The 21,924-nt window shown below is 48.2% G+C and overlaps 1 protein-coding gene across 2 annotated transcripts in view; it reads left to right on the top strand.

Annotated features, from left to right (window-relative positions):
• LOC144128274 (protein croquemort-like) overlaps positions 1-17,013 on the top strand; it is an 82,747-nt gene extending 65,734 nt beyond the window's left edge. The window contains exons 9-14 of one of the 2 annotated variants that reach the window (XM_077661560.1): positions 448-566; positions 1,597-1,670; positions 6,268-6,322; positions 12,500-12,655; positions 14,372-14,426; positions 16,425-17,013. In XM_077661560.1, the coding sequence (XP_077517686.1) occupies positions 448-566; positions 1,597-1,670; positions 6,268-6,322; positions 12,500-12,655; positions 14,372-14,380 (413 nt within the window). In that variant the 3' untranslated portion in view covers positions 14,381-14,426; positions 16,425-17,013. The remainder of the gene's footprint in view (positions 1-447; positions 567-1,596; positions 1,671-6,267; positions 6,323-12,499; positions 12,656-14,371; positions 14,427-16,424) is intronic. The other variant, XM_077661559.1, reaches the window with a different exon arrangement.
• The last annotated feature ends 4,911 nt before the right edge of the window (positions 17,014-21,924 follow it).

Here is a 21,924-nt window from a genome sequence, read left to right as displayed (position 1 = left end):
AGGGCGTAATCATCTGCTGTTATTAGTGCCGAGACGACGCATTTCTTTTTAGATGGAGGCCACTTCGTGGGTTTCGTGCGAAAACACTGAGCGCTAAACGCGTACAAGGAAGTCTGGCTGGTAGCCGCTGAGAAAAGCCCCGATTTACCGCGCAACTCAAATGGGAAAGAGATTTTTCGGTCACGGTACTTGTTTCTTTTTTCTTTTTCAAGTAATGAACCAAACTCAATGCGGGGCGATCGAAAGCAGGGCTCGGTGTCCCGAGTTCGTGGTCAAAACCACAAACCCGAACCCGTCCTCTTGTAGGAAGCGCCTTGTTGACTGATCGTTTGCGCTTTGTTTTCGTCATGAACACAGTGCACTTTGTCATACACTTTAACCTAACACTGATCTTCCAGCTGTAGCTGCGCGCTGCGAACTTATAGCAGCTGTGGCTTGTGTCCGCAGGATCTCCAGTCATCATCTCGTTTCCCCACTACCTGTACGCTCACCCCTATTTCCAGCAAGGCCTGGAGGGCATCAGGCCGGATCCAAAGAAGCACCAAATGTACTTAGACATTGAGCCGGTGAGTGAATAGTTGTCCTTCGCATTAAAACATCACAAGAGACTGGAAGCCAGGCCATACTGTGTATACGGTTCCGCTATCCTTGCACGGCATAGGCACCTCCTCAAAGTATGCGCTGACGCAAATACTTCGGTGTCGTCAGTCGTGTATGCACAGTCACCGGGCCGTACCAGTCATGAGAGAGTTATAGCATAGCGCGATCTGATACCGTGATCCGCTTCTGAGGGGTGATGCCACTGCGCATGCACAGATCACTCTGAGGGCGCCGCGCCAGGTGCCAACCAAATGCGCGCACGCTTGCCGCGTCCAAACCAATCAGCTCGTGCTTATTGGCGGCGCGTGGTAGTGGATAACGGGCGCGGATCGCGCTGTGCTAAATCTCTCTTTCTTGCAGCAAACGCGTAATCGCGGTATTCTACAAGAGCTCGTTATTATGCGTTCTTATGAGTACACCTTGTTGGGATGTCAGTAGTGAATAGTACTCTAGCTAGACCAGCTTTTTGCACTGTAAGTTACTGTTTTCATTTAATTTGCCGGAATGGTAAAAAGTGACCAATACTAGGGTGACGCGTGCTTCGTGCCCGTGCGGCACACGTCGTAATTTTTAGGATATCATTCAATTAGTCAATCAATAACAACACCTGAACACTGACATCAGCCAGCTGTTACTCTTAATAATCTGTAATAACCACGGCTGCAGAGAGGAAGCTCATACTACTTGGGACGTTTTAAGAGATGCACCTCGTGAGAATCGTAGACTGGCAAGCCGTGAAAGGAAACCTGGGAAAGACATAGATCGTGTCTATGCACATACCCGTTTGTTTTTTAGTAAAGACAGATATGTTTGCATGCGGTAGCGGCACCTGGCCATTATGCCAGGGCAAGAGGACGAGATTTGACGCTATTACGAGTTGCGCGGCCTCGTAAACAGTGCAGTTCTTCCCACGAATGAATCTTACTGATGTCTAAAACGTCGCCCACAGTTTCTTGTTGCAACAATGTCTAAAACTGCTTTTCTTCTTGTTTTCAGAAAATGGGCATTACCGTGAACGCAAATGCGAAATTCCAAGTCAGCGTTTGGATCGAAAAGATTCAAAATGTTTCGTAAGGATTTTCTTCTTACCACTGTCCTCATTTGATGCTGCTGGCTCCCGGTCGCGGGCGCTTGTGATATTTGAGAATCAGAGGGTTGAATTTCATCATCATGCTACTGAAGCCCGTGAGAAACAGTCGCTCAAGCAACAATAACAGTCGTAAGGAGCAGGCCACAAAATAACCGATCGCAACCAGAAATGCAAGTTAGTTTTGTGACTGACGGTTTGAATTTATACAGGGGAACTAAAGCGAAAGCACAGAAGGGGGATTTTTGAGGCGGGCACTTAAGGTCCAGACGGCCAGTCATGTCGAGGCATTAAAAACATCTTTGAAGTATTTCTTTTTTTTGAACTTCAGTAAGCTCCGCGTTCGTCTCATACGCAAACTGAAGGTGCTGAACTCTCGGCGGAGAAAGCGGAACGTGCTATTCGATCGTATCGTAATGCTACTAAATAGCGGCAGTGTCTGCCTTGAGGATTCACCGTAAATGTTTGCTATCATAATTAAGTATATAAATATAAATTGGTTTTGGGGGAAATGAAATGGCGCAGTATCTGTCTCACATCTCGTCGGACACCTCAACCGCGCCGTAAGGAAAGGGATAAAGGACGGACTGAAAGAAGAAAAGAAAGGTGCCGTAATGGAGGGTTCCGGAATAATTTCGACCACCTGGGGATCTTTAACATGCACTGACATCGCACAGCTCGCGGGCGCCTTAGCGTTTCGCCTCCATTGAAACGCGGCTGCCGCGGTCGGGTTCGAACCCGGGAACTCCGGATCAGTAGCCGAGCGCCGTAACCACTCGGCCGCCGCGGTGGGTAATTAGTCGAGTACTGCTAACCTCATTTTGCGGGGGTTTGTGCGTCGACCGCATTTCGATGTAGGTGAATTGCAAAAAATGCCTGTGTTCTGTGCACGGAGTTGGCCTTCTATCTTCGTGGTTGTGCGATGTTGCAAGTTCAAGAACCCCAGGCGCTCAACTTATCCGGAGCACTCCACTATGGCGTCCCTCATACGCCATGTGTTACTTCGCGACATCGAACCGTTCAACACTTCAATATTCACGTGAATATTGGTTTGACGTCCCAAAGCGACTCAGTCTATGAGGGACGCCTTTGTGAATGGCTCCGGAAGTTTCGACCACCTGGTGTTCTTTAACGTGCGCTGACATCGCACAGTACACGGGCCTCTAGAATTTCGCCTCCGTCGTAATTCGACCGCCGCGGCTGGGATCTAACCCGTGTCTTTCGGGTCAGCAGCCGAGCGCCATAACCACTGAGCCACCGCGGCGGGTCACATGGGTAGCCGTGAACGCATTGTTGTGACAGCACGCCCGAAAACGCCGCTCAGGGGTACATTAAAATTCAATTTCGGGTGATCAGGAATTTATTGAGCTTGACCAAAAATGCTGGCGACCTCACAAGAGCCGTCATTACGCAGTATGCCGCCTTGGCGAATACATGTTATTGGTCGAGTTGGTGCTTTGAGAGGATCAATCGCATCACAAAAGGTCCTATAGAGCTTTTCCCGTGCCATAATACCAACGTTCCACACGTCTCATACAAGAAATTCGGTGTCAGAACTTCCAACTTGCACTATCTTCTATTGGTTATCCCTCAACCATTCAACCAGTACTATCGGTCCCTTAGCCCGCATAGCTGAGGAAGCAGCGATGAAACAAAAAATTAGGAAAAAGCAAAAAGTCAAGAGTGCGTTTATTTGGCGTCATGCGCAAAGCACCTTTACAAAGCACACGTTTTAAACAAATCCGCTTCCCCATCACCATGAAGCCCGAATAGAAATAAAAACTGAAACAAGCAGCCATTGAAGACGTCCATGTGTCCCTTAAGGGCGTGCAAGTTCCTTAAAGTTCTTACCAAGTCCAGCTAGGTTAAGAGATTAGCTCCTCGAAATTATCTACAGGGGCGTGGGGTCCCTTATAGACGGCCGACCAAGGATGTTAAGGCCCTGCAGTGCCATGGCGCATATGTGGTGTGTCGGGGCAGCTGCATGTTGTCGGGGGCCTATACACGAGAAAATAGCGGGGCTTGAGCCATTGGATGCTTTCGGGCACATCCGCATGATTTCACTAAAAGATATACTAGTCGGCCTCCCTCGTGGAGAGCGTACTGTTGCGTCAGCATCACGCAGGCACGAAAAATCATTTTTTAATAGCAGCGATCTGACTTAGTAAAAAAACATTGGCGGTGGGTTAGCTCCGGTTAAACCTGGAGTGACGCGATAGCTACAGCTGGAAGAGTGGAGCTTGGTCACGTGACCAACCACGTGAGCAACCACGTGATCAGCCACGGCGCCGGCAGCTGCTCCGCACCACGTGACCAACCAAGTGACAGCGTGGCGGCGCAGCCACAGGGTGGCGACGCCGCCACGCTGAGGGCTCGAAATGCCACCGTAATGCAGCTATCGCTACAAAAAACTTATCGACAGCGACCGAGCCCCTTCTATACTGCCCCGGACTAGGGGCTTTTACACTAAATCTTTTTCACTACCGAGAAAAAACGAAGGAAATGCTCGGACACCTCGTCGGAGCAGTTGTTGGAAAGAAATGAAGTTTTTCTGCCTGTTTGATATTCACGCAAAGACAGTCTCCGTGATCGAAGCCGATGCCCGGGTCATCTTGTCACAAGTCTGTGCCTTGCTGCTTGTCTTTCTCTTCGTCTCGCCGTTCGCCCCTGAGTGCTACTAGTCCTTCGTCTCAGAGGGCGTGTTTTCACTGCGTTGTCTATGCCGCCTACCGCTGCGACGACCGGCGTGTCGCTCTAGAAATAGCCGCGAAGCGCTGTGCCTGAAGAGAGTAAGTGCCCTCTTCCTGCTCGCATCCTTTGTGGCCCGGCCACTGCCTGGACGGAAGTGGTTCAGACGCCAGCGTCAGACTTCGCTGCCTCATCGCTGCTTGTGTCGCTTTCTGCGCTGTCTGCGGCGACCATCTGACAGCAGCGCGACAGGGTCCCTCGTCGAATTGGTCGCGTGATTTCGCTCGCCAGCTAATTTCCGCATAGCGTATCGGCGCATATTTAGTGCCTCCCAAAATTTATCACCGGCAGAGATATCCCATGCGAGTTACGTATCCTCTCAAGAAAAGAGAGGATGTAAGTTTAGGTGACTTCCCTTCCCTCGTGTGGTCTGTGTTCGCGCTCTCTTATAATCTGAAAGCATCTGACAAATTTATAAGCTGGGGTGACTAAGCCGCCGCGGTGGCTGAGCGGTTATGGCACTCGGCTGCTGGCCCGAAAGCCGCGGGTTCGATCCCGGCCGCGGTGGTCGAATTTCGATGGTGGCGAAATGCTAGAGGCCCGTGTACTGTGCGATGTCAGTGCACGTTAAAGAACCCCAGGTGGTCCAAATTTCTGGAGCCTTTCACTACGGCGTCTCTCATAGCCTGAGTCGCTTTGGGACGTTAAACCCCCATAAACCATAAACCAAACCAAGATGGGATGATTTTTGTGGCAGTGTTTTTTGTTCATCATACTCCTAAAAATAACCAGTTCTGTTCCCTGAACCGCCTTATCCAGTTCTCGACCTATTCATTTTAGCCGGCTTGTATGTTGACTGAGTGAGTTTCTTTTTTTACAGCGATAGCTGTTAGGCTTCCGTCCCTGGCTTGCGCGACCGCCGTCGGCGTAACCGGTGGGTGCGCTAATGACATCTACCCATAATTAGCGCACCCACCCATCATTAACGCACTCACCTTATATCGCGGTCAACCTGGGTCGCATTACCCTTCGGGCGGCTCTGTTTGGAACAGCCGCCTGCCAGTGCTGCGTTGCATCACTTGACCACTACACGAGTGCGATATGAGATCACTGTATCTTTTCTAACTCAACACATCCCCAAAACTAAATGCCTAAACAGCTATCGCTGAATCTCGCGTCACATAGTCGTAACCGTCCTGTGAGTTTTTTTTTTTTAATCTTCATAACGAGCCGCCGCGATGGCAGAGTGGTTACGGCGCTCGGCTGCTGGCCCAGAAGACGCGGGTTCGATCCCGGCCGCGGCGGTAGAATTTCGATGGAGGCGAAATTCTAGAGGCCCGTGTACTGTGCGATGTCAGTGCACGTCAAAGAACCCCAGGTGGTCGAAATTTCCGGAGCCCTTCACTACGGCGTCCCTCATAGCCTGAGTCGCTTTAGGACGTTAAAACCTCTTAAAAAAGATAATCTTCATAACAGGATATGCTGCCGAACTGCCACGGAGTTGTGTCACGGCTATTGAAAAGCTTACTGCGTAGGCAAGCAAACAGCGCTTACAGTCACTGTTTTGTGCGCCCACAGCGCGAGCGACAGGGCTGTGTTGGGCAGACCCAAGAAACGGTCTTGCATACATCGCTGCTTTCGCTGTTGACAAGTGCTGAATTGGAGCCTACATCTTCGTGCGCTCCTTACGCTCTGTATACTGCGGGTTGTTTTTCTCTGGCTTAGCGACGCGTAGGCAGCAATACGCGTACGTTGTTTCCGTTATCATAACGGCGTCTCGCGCGGCTCCTTATCCAAGCGACCCTTTCTTTACAGCAGCGCTTTGACATGTATGTTTCCTTCACGCTTGTTGACCCGCAGTGTTGCCCTGTTGTTGTTTTTTTTTCCTGCAGATTCTTCGAAGATATCGAAGAGCGACGCTTCTTTCCTGTGTTTTGGTTTGAAAACGTGAGTGTCATTTTTCTTTAATTTCTATATCACCTCTTAGTCGCACGTCTACCTGTTCCTTAGAAGTACTGAAAGGGGCTAGCTTTGCAAAGGACATTAGTAACCCAAAAGAGAAACTAGGCATTCGTACCTATATCACCGGCCTAAATCCGCCGAGTCTCGTATTCCTACAAACTTGGAAGCGTTCTTGCAAAGTTTGTAGGAATACGAGACTCAGCGGATTATGCAACACACTTATGCAACACCCTGTGCAACACACACTGCATAAGCGTGCACTCTGCAACACACTGTGCATAAGCGGCCAGGCGTAACTTACTGTTTAATCACCCCGACGTTGAGATCTTTATTGTCGGGAAGTATAGGCAGCAGGCGGAGGCGTGCTAGCGCGTACGTACACCGGATTACCAGATGCCTGCTGCGCATGCGCAATGGCAGGCGTGCGCCAGGTAAGGCGCGCAGTTGCGCGTGCGCAGTAGCACTACTACAATAACTGGCGTTAGCTGAGCTTGTCTTTCCTACTGTGTTGTTGGTTTAATCGCGGCACCCAACCGTCGGCTTAGCCCGTTCATATGCGCGTTCGCGTGTAACCGCTGGATGCTTCCACACGGTCGAGTGTTGTGAGGTTTCGCCATGTAAAGCCCGACCCAGTGCCTTGAGGTGTTTGCGGCTGTGGACGCTCGTTGCCGTGCACGGTGTGATTAGAGACTTTTGGCATAGCGCGTACCGCCGCCACTTACCGCGTACTGAGACCCGCCTGTGCGCCCGCCGCCGGCGTTGATTAGTCTCGACGCTGCAAACGTTCACGAGGTTGACCGGCTCCTAGCGCCATCTATACTAAAAGTATAATGTTAGTGTGTGCATGCGAGCTTGCGTGCGTGCGTGCGAGCGCGCGCGCTTCTAGTTGCATCCGTACCTTCATGTCTTCTGGGAACGCTTCTAGCAAGCACAGCTGTTGATGCAGCTGCAGCCTTGACCATGATTTTGTGAGTTTTACAAGGGGATTATACAGGTGCCCGTATCGTGCCTTGTAGATCTTTATTTTCGAGACCCTCAGCAGTGCCATCCGGTGCTCGGTAAGAAAGTGAAAGTGACTGCAGCACCGTCTTTAGATCTGCTTCATTAAAAAACTGCTGGGCAGGCGAACTGCAGATACACCGGCATTGGGACAGGCTCGACAAAACAGAAGTTTCTTACGCTATCAGAAGCAGACTCGAACGGCCTGCATTCGTCAGGTCGCCTACTCAGCTTCTGTTAATCCTGGGACGGATTTATGCCCTTCGGCTCTGCGCCTTTGGTTTTGATACCAATATTTTTATTGCATTTCGGTTGTGTAACATACACGCAGAAATAGGTCATAGAGTTAGGGGTAAGTGATTTAGCGACGGGGCGGCAGAATTGCACATCGGGACTGAAGAGTTACATATTGCGAGAAATCTAATCTTGATTATGTAAGGAAATCTGACATCAAAAACAAGTAAAATTTTTGGGTTTTAAAGTATACATTTGTATAAAATAATTCTAGGACACAGATAGGCACAAATGGACCTTAGACATGTTGCACAAGAACTGGCTTTTGCTTGTGCAAGATTCCATTTGGCGCCGCTGCCCAAATCGTCCTTGGACTTCTTGCAGAAAAACTCGGTCTTGCTTGTGCGAGATTGGATTTTGCAACACTTTTTATGCTAGTGCGAACTTACCTTACAGGTATATATCCTCAATGCACATCACATGATTTGAAGGTCGTAAGGGTGTAACGTCTCTGTCGATATGCAATGAGGGTAGCCTTTCACGCAGTCAAGCGCCTCAGAGTGAGCTCCTAATTTCTTTTTCTGTTCTTACTCGCGTCCCTGCTTGAACAAGAAAGCAGTGAATTTTTTTCTTGACAAGCTCAGTGTGCACACCCTTGGCCCATCGCAAGTAATGTAAGGGAGTGGAAGCCTTATTGGTTTCTTCTGCGCGAAGCCCTTCATACCCCCTTAATTGTCACCAGAATTTTTGAACGACAAATATATCCAAACACCAGATTCCGATGGCGCGCTATCATCTTCCGACCACTCAGCATTGTTGCCATGCGCTGCGCTACCACAGCTGCCTTCGGCGTTTCCGCTGTCGCCAGGATCATCCCGTTGTGCTTAGCTGGCATGCTTTGATTCGCAGGTGTCAGGGACAATCCAAGTGTGGCCCCACAAGCGTAGGTCTACGACGATGAGGTTATGGGAATGACGTCGCAAATATTGGTTAGGCTTTTGAGTAAAGAAGATGGTGCAGTAACCGTCTCACATGTCTCGGTGCACACCCGAACCGCGCTGCAAGGGAATGAGGAAGGTGGGAATGAAAGAAGAAAGGATGGAATAGGTGCCGTAGTGGAGGACTTCGGAATAATTTAGACCACCTGGGGACAGTGTAGGGGCGCCTTTTTGTTTGAACTCCATCGAAACACGGCCGCCGCAGCCGGGTTCGAACTCGGGAACTCCAGCTCAGAAGCCGAGCGCCCTAACCTGTGAGCCACCGCTGCGGGTCGCGGACGTAGCATGCAGCACCTGGTTAAAATACAACGCCTTGTCTTTAGTGGCCCGGTAGTAATATATCGACTTCATCTGCAACCACTAAGCCCTGGCGGCGTCAAAATGGCACCGCGGTGAAATAGGACCGCTGAATATAAATACAGCCCGCACTGTATAATGTCAGTTATTCGCATTTGAGAGCGTGTAGTTAACTTAGGCGACCTAAAAAAATAGATAAAAATCTGCGCACACGTATCGCAAGATCAAAGAAAAATTAACTCCCCTCCATGTATGCTACCCGCAGCACCTCCTTGATCGTCAACTCGATGAAAGCGCGAGAACGGGTTATGTCCGTAGGGAGCCTAAAAAATCAGCTCAAGCGGGAATGGCAGGTTTTGGCTTTAGTTTATTGTCGCAATACTTTATGGCTTCAACCAGCGACACCAGGGCCGAAGAGCAAGATAGTTTCTTCTGGAAAACCATGTTTATCCGCGCCCCCTTTCTCTCCCGTCCCTCCACCCCTTTTGTCTGTAAATAAAATTCAAAAATATGCATGGTGCATGTAGGACCGGCTCATCACAAGAACTGTGCGCTCTCAGTTTAGGTGATATGCCTCCCAAGTTGTTATCTTTAGTTTTCCATCAGAATGTATAGCCGCCGCGGTGGCTCAATGGCGCTCGGCTGCTGACCCAAAAGACGCGGGTTCGATCCCGGCCGCGGCGGTCGAATCCGCCTTTTTCACGACGCGACTGCGCATGCGCCCATCCCTTGGCGGCGGTGTCGCGAAACATATTGGAAGGGTCGCTCGCTCCACTCGAGACCGGTCGTGGAAGTGTAAACAAACCGGCTTCCTACGCGGGGTGCGTTGCTGCAGCCGTCGGGCGTTCAGCGCGACGCATTTGGCGATCCCTACGAAATGTGTTGCATACGGCAGCAATGCCCAATGTGTAAAGGGAAGTAAACTCTGATTTTTTCGCTTTCCGAGCGCTTCCCTGGACAGCCTTCGACGCGAAGCGTGGATAAAAGCAGTTCGCCGGCTCGACGATCGTGCCGCCCTTGGGCACCGTCAATACTGTGCGGGAATCACTTTGTGACCGCGGCACCCAGACTTCGTTCCGACGCTTTTTGCTTTCTCAAGCAAGAAGGCCAAATGGGCAAGTGCTGTGAGCCGCTTTCAACGCGCGATGGAGCGGGCAACGAAAAAGAATCTACGAGAGCATTCACGCATGGTGCTACAATTTTGTCATAATCTCCTATGGAAATTTCCTTGTTTATGCCACTACACCCTGGCCAATCCCCCCGTGTGGGTATGTGCCATGTATTAAGAGGCAGAAGAAGAAGGTGCGTTAAGTCTGGACTCCATGTACGCGAAAACTCACGCGAACGCGAAGGCGACGGCGGCAAGCGACGAGCGACGCCGTCGCGCGAAGCAAAATGCATGTGTCGCTTGCCGTGTCGCTCGGATCTGCACCCACAGAAAATTTCGCTCGTCGCCCGGAAGTCCCCCACGCGACTGGCCAACCAGAGCCCCCCAAAGCCGTTTCCGGTTTGTCCACGGTTTCTCACGGGCACATCTCACGAAACCAGCCCGTCGTCTTGGTCATCGCCACCGTCGATAAAATATTTTGTTTTGTAGCTGAGAGGCAGACCCGCACGATTTAAATAATTAAAACAATCTACTTGTTGGGTGCGGAGGGCTAACAGCATTTGGAGCGGGCTACGCGAGCGGGCGTACTGCAGGAAGAGATGCGTGCCGAGCCGCGGGTACCGGCGCTCGATCCACCGTGCCGCTGCGCTCCAACTGTGCAGAAACACTGGCGGCGCGCATTCTCACTGGTATATTATAATTTGCTCACTTACAATCAGATTTCGGTGACAGTTTATGGGAGTGTTTTTACTAAGCCGGAGTGCACAGGCACCGAACGAAAGCACACCTCCCCCGTGAACCCGTGATGTGACTTCGTCTCCGCAAGCACGCCGTTGGTTATCTCCACTGCCGCTACACCGCTGCCGTAGAGGAAATATTGCTTTGGCCCTGACTATGAGGCACACTCACAAAATTTTAAGAGTGAGAACAGGTTACGGGCGTGTTTCTAAGCTAGAGTGCGCAAAGTCCGCTGCGCACGTCGCCTGCCGCCTTCGCCTGCCGCCTGAGCCCTTCACTGCGGCGTCCTTTATAGCCTGAGTCGCTTTGGGACGTTAAACCCTTATAAACCATAAATCTTTCTATGTCGAAAGAGCATTCGTCTCTGTCTTCGATCTAGTAGCTGTTAGTCCCATCATCAGGTACAACCGTCTGGAAGCCGGTTTTAGCGAACCCTTTGTGGATACGTTGGCAAGGAATCGCTTCCCAGGACTCCACCACCTACTTGCACACTTTTACGTGTCCTGATTTTGTTCTAAATCGAAATAGTAACTATGCAACTAAGCACGCGTGAAAGCATTGTGACGGCAACAGAGGCACAGCGCAAAAATAAATAAAAAATCTTGTTAAATTACCACTGGGAATTTCGTGCACATTGGACGATATTAAAAACAATACTATAGTGCGCATCTAGATAATCCGTAAAGGTCAAATTGTAATTTTTAAACATGTATACGCCGCGGACTCCATACCTGAAATTGCGGTGGTTTTTTGACTGCGCTTCAAAATCGTCATGTGACGTTCCCTCCTGAGTGTTTTTTTTTTTTAGCAACCCCGCCGCGGTGGCTCAGTGGTTAGGGCGCTCGACTACTGATCCGGAGTTCCCGGGTTCGAACCCGACCACGGCGGCTGCGTTTTTATGGAGGAAAAACGCCAAGGCGCCCGTGTGCTGTGCGATGCCAGTGCACGTTAAAGATCCCCAGGTGGTCGAAATTATTCCGGAGCCCTCCACTACGGCAGCTCTTCTTCCTTTCTTCTTCCACTCGCTCCTTTATCCCTTCCCTTACGGCGCGGTTCAGGTGTCCAACGATATATGAGACAGATATTGCGCCATTTCCCTTCCGCAAAAACCAATTATTATTATTATTATTATTATTATTATTATTATTATTATTATTATTATTATTATTATTATTATCCCGCCTGAAGCAACCACGTGACCACATGGGACAAGAAGTCGCGCAGCTCCCCATTGATCAGTCGCAGAACGATCACACCGACATAGCGGATGAACTCCAACTCTGCAACCACGACTCCATTGTACGGAGACCCATAGCAAAGGCGTCTGCTGCGACTAGACAGACGGAAAACGCAGCTTGTGAAAAGGGCCATACGCGCTCCGATTTTCTCGCCCGGGGTCGCGATCGTACGCAAGCTGAATTGTCTGCCGTACGCAAGCTGAACTGTCTGCCGTAATCAACAGATAATATTCAGCAATGGTGCACAATGGTCATCTAAAAAATTACCATTCATTCTTAACGCTCGACGCACGAACGGCGTACTGCCAACGATACGTACCGCTGGCGCCGCTACTGATATTGAGAGCTTATTTCGAGAGCTTATTCTCATGAGTTATTTGCTGCCAAATTTCTGGCCGTTTGCTTGCCTGCCGCCGCCACCATATGCCGATACGATCAACGTGGAAAATACTTCAGCCGGCTGCAAAAGAGGGTGATTTTTTTCTGCACTGATCGAGGCACACAGCGTGCACGAAATAACGGCGACGCTATCGTTTTTTTTTTTTTGCAGCTCGCGTCAGCCGACAAGAACATGCTGTCGAGGCTGCGCCTGGTGACGGAAGAGCTTCCGCAGTACGTCACAGTGGGCTCTTTCGGCGCCGTCATCATTGGCGGCATCATCCTGCTTGCGACGCTAGTGTACGCCATACGATACACCAAGAGGCCGGTAAGCACACTGTTCAGTGTTTTCCTCACTCCGTTTGCCTCACTCCGTTTGCCTCCATTTGTCACCGCATCTCGGGCGGTGCTGCATGGCGGTTGATTTATGCACATTACGTGTGGCTTGTGAGCGTCAAATGGGGAACAAAGATTAAGGCGCAGAAATTTTGTGCATTAGTGCTGCCACCTGTAATGTATGCATCGAACAAAGAAGTAACAGTTAAGAACCGAGGTGGTAAAAAGTTCTTTATGCACTGCTACGAGCATTTCACTGCCCCGCTTAATGTGCATCACCGGCCTGAAACCTTTGCAATCTGAAGAATTGAATTATTTATTTTTTTAAACCATACTGCGACCAAACCTTCACAAAAGGCAAAAAAAGGGGGGGGGCACAAATCGATGCTACAGTGCAATTTAAGACATATTCGCCTAACAAAAATGACATTCCAGTTCTTTTAAAAAATCTTTGGACTCTAAAACGATTGGTGGTAATTCTTTCCACCAATTTCAAATGAGTTTCTCTTGCAGGGATCACACATGTAGGGATCAAAGATCTTTTAATTGGGCTAAGCTACCAGAGAAACCTTTGCTCTGGAACGTGTAGGGACACCTTCTACTCAGCCAAGAGCATTTATGCGCAGTCAGTATTTTGAAAACAAGTAACGTTTTTGTCGTTCAGCCATGTTAAAAAATATTCTTTACTTGTGGAGTTATGTGCAACGTTTATCCGGGCCACACAATTATAGGTATGTGCACATGCACGTTTTGTACCAAGAAGATATATGACGCTGCTAGAAGGCTCAGCCCAACGTTTTGTTCATTAGAATATAAGTTTTCGCACGACACTGCCACAGTCTCCTGTGTATACAGTTACCATTAAAATTAGGCAGCGCTGACAACTTTAAACGGACTTTGAGCGTCGCTCACTGAAGTCCTCGCAGTGGTGATTTCTCTTCCGTTTGCAACTTGTTTTCGAAATTAAATAAATACATTATTTATGTTCGATATAACTAGGACAGTATTGAAGTATCATTGCCCTTAAGGCCTTACAGAGACCTGGTTTTGGGCTTTCGTTGGTACGGCTTTTATTCAGACTCAGTACTTGCAGTTTGGCTTCAAATGCAAACACTGCGTTCGGTTGTCGGTTTCAAGCAGGCAGCGAAAATAGTCATCTTTAGCATACCGTGTACCGTGTTACCGTTACCGGCAGTGGACTGCCGGGAGCCCGCGCGCAGCCAATCCGCATGCGCAAATCACCTTGACGGCGCCAGATGGCACCAGATGTTCAGCAGCTGCGCGCCCGCCTGCCGCATCGGTACCAATCAGCGCGTATTCACTGGCAGTGGGCGGGATCGCGGTACTCCGGTAACGGTAGCACGGTATGCTAAATGTGTCTAATATATTAGACATAACATATTAGACATATTTAGCGTACCGTGTACCGTGTTACCGTTACCGCTACCAGAGTACCGCTAGCCCGCCCGCCGCCGGTGAGCACGGGCTGATTGGTCCTGATGCTGCAGACGCACACACAGCTGTCGGGTACCTGGGCGCCGGCAAGACGATTTGCGCATGCGTATTGGCTGCGCGCGGGCTCCCGGTACTGCATTACCGGTAACGTTAACACGGTACGCGGTATGCTAAAGGTGCCTATTAGCGGCGCGACGCTGCGCGAAAAGGAGAATATTTTTATCTGTAGCTCGTACCTCCACTTCTCCCGTAGCTCAAGTAGTATTGAAGAAGGGGCGACATGGTGGCTCTTGTGTGAACATGACGCAGTAAGTATAACGACGTGTATGGAAGCCATCTCTCTGCCGGCCTTCTCGACGTCGCTCTGCATTGCGGCCTACGTCTGAAAAGCCTCCCTGAAATCTTTCACCTCCGGTGCTGCTTGCATTCAATAGCCTGTTCGTCACTGTTTTCTTCCACGGCTTCGCTTTTAGCTGCCGCCTATGTGAGGAAATGTGTGAACTGGAATACTGAGATGTGTCTAAGCGAAGAGCATTCAGTTGGTGGCCCTATACAAGAAACAAGCGCCAGTCTATTTGGCTTTATCTCGTCAGGACAGTTATCCAGGTGCGATTTAAGAAGTACTGTGCAAGGACTTTTTCGGAGCATTGACTCTCCTTGACTCTTAGTGCTGAGTCCTGTAATTATTTTGCACCGAGGAGCTGTTTAAGAGACGTCAGCCAGGATAACTGGCACTGTAACCAGTCGCTTCGTGACATCACCGAAGAACAAGGCGAGAAGCAGATTCCATGTGCTATAGGTGTACAGATTGGTCGTCAGCAAAACTCAACAACAACCAAAGCAGATGCCAAGCTCCATATCCATTTCATAGCTTCTGGCTGAGTTAATCGCGTCAAGCCAAATTTTAACCGGTCACATTATTTCCCTTTCCCCATCCCCCTGGCCACCATGGGCTTCCTTGAGTATGATTTCAATGAACAAGTGAGTCAGGCCTCTCCGGTGATTGAGTGCTAATCACGCTTTTCTGCTGTTTTTCTAGCTCGAGCGTTGTAGAAACGCAAGAAGCCCGAGGTTCTTTAATGGTTAGCCTTTCGCAGCTCGTTTCTACAGGAACTAATCTCACCGCCGATGTGGTACAGCTATAGTCGAGACAGCCCGTTACGTACTTCACGGTCAGAGGGCACGCCGGCCGAAGGCGCATATGGCGCGGCCTGTCAGCACCGCTTGCCAAGTCTGGGCGTGCGTTACAAAAATAACAACAGACACGTTGTGAACAGAAAAAGGCCCTCGGAATTCCGCGTGTCGCGCCGGACGACTTTCTGAGGCATGCATCCTTTGCATGCGCGATGCTGATGACGTAGGCGCAACGAGCGGAAGCGTCTGAGACCGAGGAGAGGCTCGATTCCCCTCTTCCTTTTCTACGCACATAGCCGCTGTTGTGCTTAGCTTGCGTGATTTCGAACAACGTTTTAAACCAACAAGGACACTGCGCTCGTGGATCAGGGGACTCAGGGTTTCAGGAAGCATAGGTTCAGAAAGTAAGGAAACAATAATATTAACAACAAAGAAGGGAAAAGACGGAGTGGGAACTAAGATCGACAGAAACAAAGTCTGGAGTACTTACGAGTTACATTCAAAGAAAAAATCTTAATAATAATACGACATAGTGTACTTCCGCACTCAATGCAGCATGCGCGAATGTCTCTGTTTCTATGCTGTGAAGAAACTGCGCGCTTTTATCTCTGCCATCTGTTTCTCGTCAACGTTTATTCTGCACGGCAGCGCATGCGGTGCACGTGCGACGTCATGCTTGAGGCATGCCTGAGACAGTGAGATGAACTCTGCAGTGGCGAACCTCCATTTATCTGTACTTCTTCTTGGATGCCTATACTTCTGTTTTCCACTATGGTGTTTTAATGCGCATTCATTGCAATGCAAAGTTTAAAGTTCGCTCTGAAAACATGAAGAGTAATGAAATACATGGTACTTAAAAAGAGTACGAGAGGCAGGACATGTAAATAAGGAGTGCGTACGGTGTTTACTTGGTTATCGAGAAGCAGCGACTATAGAGGGATCTTCGCCGAATCACACCCAGGTATATGACTTAAAAGGTAGAGTTGTTGTCGACTGGCTTCTCGAGTTTTTACGCAGTGATTTGGACTAATTAGGTTCCTGAATTTGAAAGAAAATACCAAACAAGTCAACGCAGACATTTGGATCAAGCTTGGATGTAGCATTACAAGCGCTTCTTATTGCCGCTGAGGTGCTTTGTCTGAGCGATCTTCTTTCCCATCTTTTCCGCACAGAAACCGGTGCAACCCACGTACATTCCAGTACGCGTGCTGAAGTGAGCAAGAGGAAGCCACCTTGTTGCGAGAAGAAACGACAAACAAAAGTTCCGCCGCCCATCGCATCCAGCGAACCACTGGTCCACACGGTTTCCGCTCGAGCACAAACTCTGCGCGCAAGAGACGGCCTCTTTTTTTTCTTTGTGTTATCCCTGTCCACAGGAGTGCTACCGATGTTAGTTCTGTGGACGAGACCCCACCACAGCCTGTGATCACCATGTCAGCATTCCCATAACATTGTTTCTCGCTGGACCCCATCCCGGATCCCACGCGGGATGCGTACTGGACGTTTTACTCGTGCGTGCGACGCGGAACCCTTGTGAGGGCCGCTGACTGGTTGTCGAGTGCTCGCTCTCCTGCAGACCTCGGGATCACTTCTGTCGATCACCTCGGCGCTGCGCGTCGCGCCGGTCGCGCGTGCATCCTCGCCTCATCCGGCCGAAGACAGGAGCTGAGGCCGGGAGAAAGGTTAACCACTTTGAAGACAGCGAATGCGTGTTGGAGCGAGGCGGTCTGTGAATGCTCAATATGTTGTTGTGACACCGTGCACGGCTACTTTTTATACATTTTTGAGGCTTTAGCTCATGCGTATTTTTTTTCTACAATTTTGTCATACTGTGTAGTGCGTAGCGCAGCGGAGATTTTGTGACACCGGGCAACGTTGTGTGAATGTCTAGTCGACGTCGTCGCTGAGGAACGACGACTCGCCTCCGCGTTTAAGACTACTTTTGTTTTTATTAGAGCGAAGCTTTTGGCATTCCGCGCGGCCATGAAGTGTTCGTGCGAACTGGCATCGCATTGGCAGCACGACCAAGATACAAGTAACGAGATTTTCTACATGAGTTATCACCCAGAATGAATGTGCGCTTACCCACCTTCTTTGCACGTCGTTTTTATTGTTTTCCTTGTTGTTGACACCGAGCACTACAGATTTGAGCCATATTTTTTTGTTTTGAAAGAGAACTAAGAGTGAGCAGTGCTAGGTCAAAAAGAAGAATCGAATATAGCCAAACGCGCTATGTTCATGTGTGGTTGCCCATGATCATTGGTAGAGGTGAATGCGGGTTGAACATTATCTTTTCCTTTTCTGGACGAAACATCAGTGCTGTTATCTTTTTATGTTCATTTTCAAGACAGAGAAGGTAGTTTTGGAGCGTTAAACAAATGTTGGGAAGGGAAACAAAATTATCTGCACATTTTCTGATGCGCTTCATGAGCTGGCATTGTGAAACTGTGAAAACAGCTTAGATATTAGTCACCATGAGTTATGGAAGTTGTGATCATTATGAATGCTTCAAGTTGATATTTTATCGGCATTGTGTGCAGCTATGTTGTTATAAATTGCAACTGCAGACATATGCTGATGTGAAAAGTCAAAAGAAAATGTTATTGGCTGTATATACACATTAGCATGAACTCACATATTTTTTTTTTTTTACTGCATATAGGAAACCAGTAATTCCTATTTCTTTAAATGGGGTATCATGTAACATTATAGGTGCACATTGCTTCGTAGCAGAAGATTTCAACCATATTGCTGAAGGATACAAGGCTACATTGGTGAAAGTATAGCACAATGATGTCAGTGGTGCTGAGATATTAGCCTTACTGCCAAATGACGTTAGGTGAGCGTTGAACAAATTAGCTGTTGGTGCATTTCATACTCTGAAAACTCTTGTTTGCCCCCCCCCCCCCCCCCCCCCCTCACAATCTGGACCTTTTCAGGTGTTCTGTTTGCACCTCTAGGCACCAACGTCATGGCATTTTTGACGGGTATTCCGCGACGGTGAAAGTTAATTTACTATTTACTGCTCAAGTGCCTTTTCCAGCATTACTGGTTCAAACATGTCTATGCGAAATGTCAGTGAACCTAAACTACAAGGAAGCGTACTCTCTGTTGCACCGTATGTGCAACCGTTTGAATGGGGCGATTACAAACATTTTTGGTGGAAGTGGATTATTTTTAATATAGTTTTTTTTTTTCATTTAAGAGTTACAATATTTCAGATCAAATGATTAAGGGCACCTAGGAGCTCTCCCAAACTGTTCCGCGCACGACCGTAGGATATTCGTTTGCTGTAGGAAGGAAGGAAGGAAGGAAGGCCTCAGACGTTGCTGGCACATACCCACTACGGGGTCCAGTGTTTGCTGTGTGGAGCGTCGTCTACCTCGCTGCTGCCTCAGTTGGCTGCAGGCAGGAGAGTCTTCGCAACGGCATTATTTCCAAGGTCTCCTATGTGGAACCCTTTATACACTTGAACGATTTAGTTTTTTTCTTGTACGAGAGACATGCATAGTCATTTCATTCCTCTGAACAGGTTTGAGTCATTAAAAGTTTTTTATTCTTCTGGTGTTCTCTTCTATGTTTAGTATATCTATACAAAGAGTATATGAAAACTAAACTGCCGCTGTGCGCTTCAGAAATAAAAGAAAAAGTTGATGCGAGTTTGAACTAAAAACCTGCCCATGTGGGCAATTATCTTAACATGACGTCGCGTGTGCCGAATTCTGTGCGACATACGCAACATTGGTGCTAAAGTCTTTTTTTTAAGCCATGTTTATTGCCTCAGGGCGTAAGAACTATGAAGTGAGAGATTAGTAAGATGTTTAACTAAATGAGAAAAGGTGGGCTGATCTGATGAAAGAAGTGAACGATGATATGGACCCTGTGTCCAGGCAATATAGCAATCCGGATTATCCGGTGAGAGTCCCACTGCCGCCAGGTGCCGAATTCTCGTCGGCTTCAGCGCCGGGCTGTCCCACAACAGGTGGTGGATATCCACCTCACAGTCGCTGATCTTGCAGACTGGACACAAGGGCGGGGGTATAAATCTTTGAAATGCGGCCACTTGCGTGTCACAGCTGGAGCCTCTAGCTTTCGTCGTTAACATATTACTTACATAACTGTACGAAGAAGGTAATTCTAGTTTCGGAAGCATGCAGAACATTATCACATAGTTTACGCGCCGCACGTGCGTTTCGAGATCCCCGACAGAAAAGTATTGAAATATGTGCCATGTAAGATTTATTGTTTTTTTTTGCACAACCAAGTTTACTATTCTTGCTAATGTGGCCGGACAGTCGAGCCAAATGAATTGCCAAATGTCATTGCCATTTCCAAATAAAGCTAAAGTGGTAGTGCACAGAGCTCGCCACGTAATAGCGTTAAGTGCGACATCTTAATCTTTGAGATGAGCGTCGCATGAGTCGTACTTAGAAATCACGCGTAATGCCAATGCCGATGCAGTGCACTGAACGTAGTACGTGCGCTGTTGTTATTTCGAGCGATTACTTGACCTGGAAGATGCGCTAGCGCACACAAAAATGGTAATGAGTGAGAAATATGAACCATCCTAGCACTGCAGCTTTAGCATGTTGATAGCACATAAAAGCCTCATTTCTGAGCAGTTTTCAGGGTATTCATCGGAAGTTTCCGTAATTCTAGCAACAAAGGTCGGCAGGGTGCCGTTCGATCAGTGCGGCAGCAAACTCGACAGCAGCAACGAACTCGACACTTTACCTCATGTTCTTGAATAACGGGAGTAAAACATAGCACGAAGTCTTTCCAGGTGCGCCCAATGTAATACGAAGTGCTTCAGTGATCAAAATCGACGCGTTATCTATGAAAAAACGACGTTTTGTTTTGTTTTGTTTCCGCACTTGCAACACGTGCTTGCGTTCAAACACGAAAAACATCCAGATTTCTGTAACGCAAAGATTGAGAAGAGCTGAACGCCCAAGCCTTCTCTGTGCAATTCTGGCCACATGTGTGTATATATGCTTGCTTAAAGATGTCTTCATCATAGTTTTTAAGAACGAGCGCCTTGAAGAGCTTGCCATGCTTGTCATGCTATGCATGACAGCGTTATTGAATTTTTTTAAGGAAGCAATACAGTGATGTAATTAATGATGGTGTAGTATCGTTTTTTCGGGTGATATGGAAAGCATACTGAACATGTCAGAAAGCTGGCCTGTATGAACAGTACCTGAAGTAAAGCTTTATTTAATTTTGACTCGGCTGAAACAACTTGCATTTGTTAACGAAGCAACAGTACGATGTTGATCCCACGTGAAGGTACTCGTGAGTAGGAAAACTTGACGCGCGGTCATCGCTGTCCAACCGTGACTGTATGTCTTCTTTTATTCCATGTGAATACAAGCCTTAGTGTTCAGGCATATCGCAAGCAATCCATGCACAAGCAAGTTTGAAAAAAATATTTTATAGCCATGTCTCGGAATGTTTTACGAAGAAATTTTTAATTTTCTGCATTTTTCTGCCAGTTCTGTTGTAGCATGCAACTGCAGTACTCACTCACAGCTACAAACTTCAGCAGAAAGTCTATTCGAATCTGTAATAAGTGCTAGTGTTTGTGTGGCAGTTCAGCTGACCCTTTTCTAACAGCTAACAATGATAATTAACTTCTGAAGGGCATCCGCTGGTGAAAATAGTCAAATTTTGTTCTTCAGCCTCAAAGATTCTGAAAGTCTAGCCCTGTAAGCTTTTAACCGTTCTCTCGACTGAAATTGCCGCTTATATCGGTGACATAACTCAAGCGGACTTTTAGTCGCCATGTTAGTTGCGAACTGTTCTGTGCACTATACTTTGCATGTGCCGAATGACGCATAATGAAACTGGCTGTAAACAAAAATGTGTTGCTGTGAACTATGACCCGCGACAAGAATGTGGTTCGCTTTTAACATTTCTAGAACCGCACTGTGTTCGCGCATGAAAATGTGGTCGCCGAAGCAATGTGTACAGAAACGTGCTATGGCTATTTCTTTTTTTCTAACATATTTTTTGGCAGTATAGTATATGGTTACCGTACTGCTGCTAGATATCGTTGATCTTCTTCATACTCGTAGGCCAATGTAGCACTTCGCGTTTTCCGCGAGGTATATAAGGACTGCAGCACATCGCTCGCATTTCATCGAAAAATGCTGCAGAGCTGCTGTACTTCATGTGTAAATACATCTTCGTGAGCTCGATGCCGAACGTATTTTGTAGCTGAGATGGGCATTGTCTTAACTTCACCACACGCTTGTGCATAGTAGCATGCTAGTCCCATGCGCTAAAGTGTCTAGTGAACAAGTGCCTTGTTGAAACTCGCGCAAGTTGTGACCGCTATGTGCTCTGTCATGTAATGAGGGCAGTTAGCTTGTCCCATTCGATGGTGCTTGGAAATGGGAATTTTATCCGGTCTGTTTTTGTGCTGCTTTCTTTCAATATACTCTCTTTTGTGCCCTAAAATACTAGAAAAAGCGGCGTTTCAATACGCTCAGCTAGCCTTGCAAAGGCCGAGTCATTATACCTGAATGCCTTGAATAGTGTGCCTTATGTTGCAATAAAACGAGCAGGGGCATGCATTGTGCCCCTACTGTTCTACACAGCGTGCCTTCGCCAGAATTGTCATTTCAGCTCGACTTGTTACGCGTAATGCTGGTTTACGTGCTTTGAAAT

Source organism: Amblyomma americanum, chromosome 4, assembly GCF_052857255.1.
Source record: "Amblyomma americanum isolate KBUSLIRL-KWMA chromosome 4, ASM5285725v1, whole genome shotgun sequence".
In the NCBI taxonomy this organism is placed as follows: Eukaryota; Metazoa; Arthropoda; class Arachnida; order Ixodida; family Ixodidae; genus Amblyomma; species Amblyomma americanum.
Note: the sequence above shows the minus strand (reverse complement) of the source record. Positions and strands in the feature narration are given on the sequence as shown.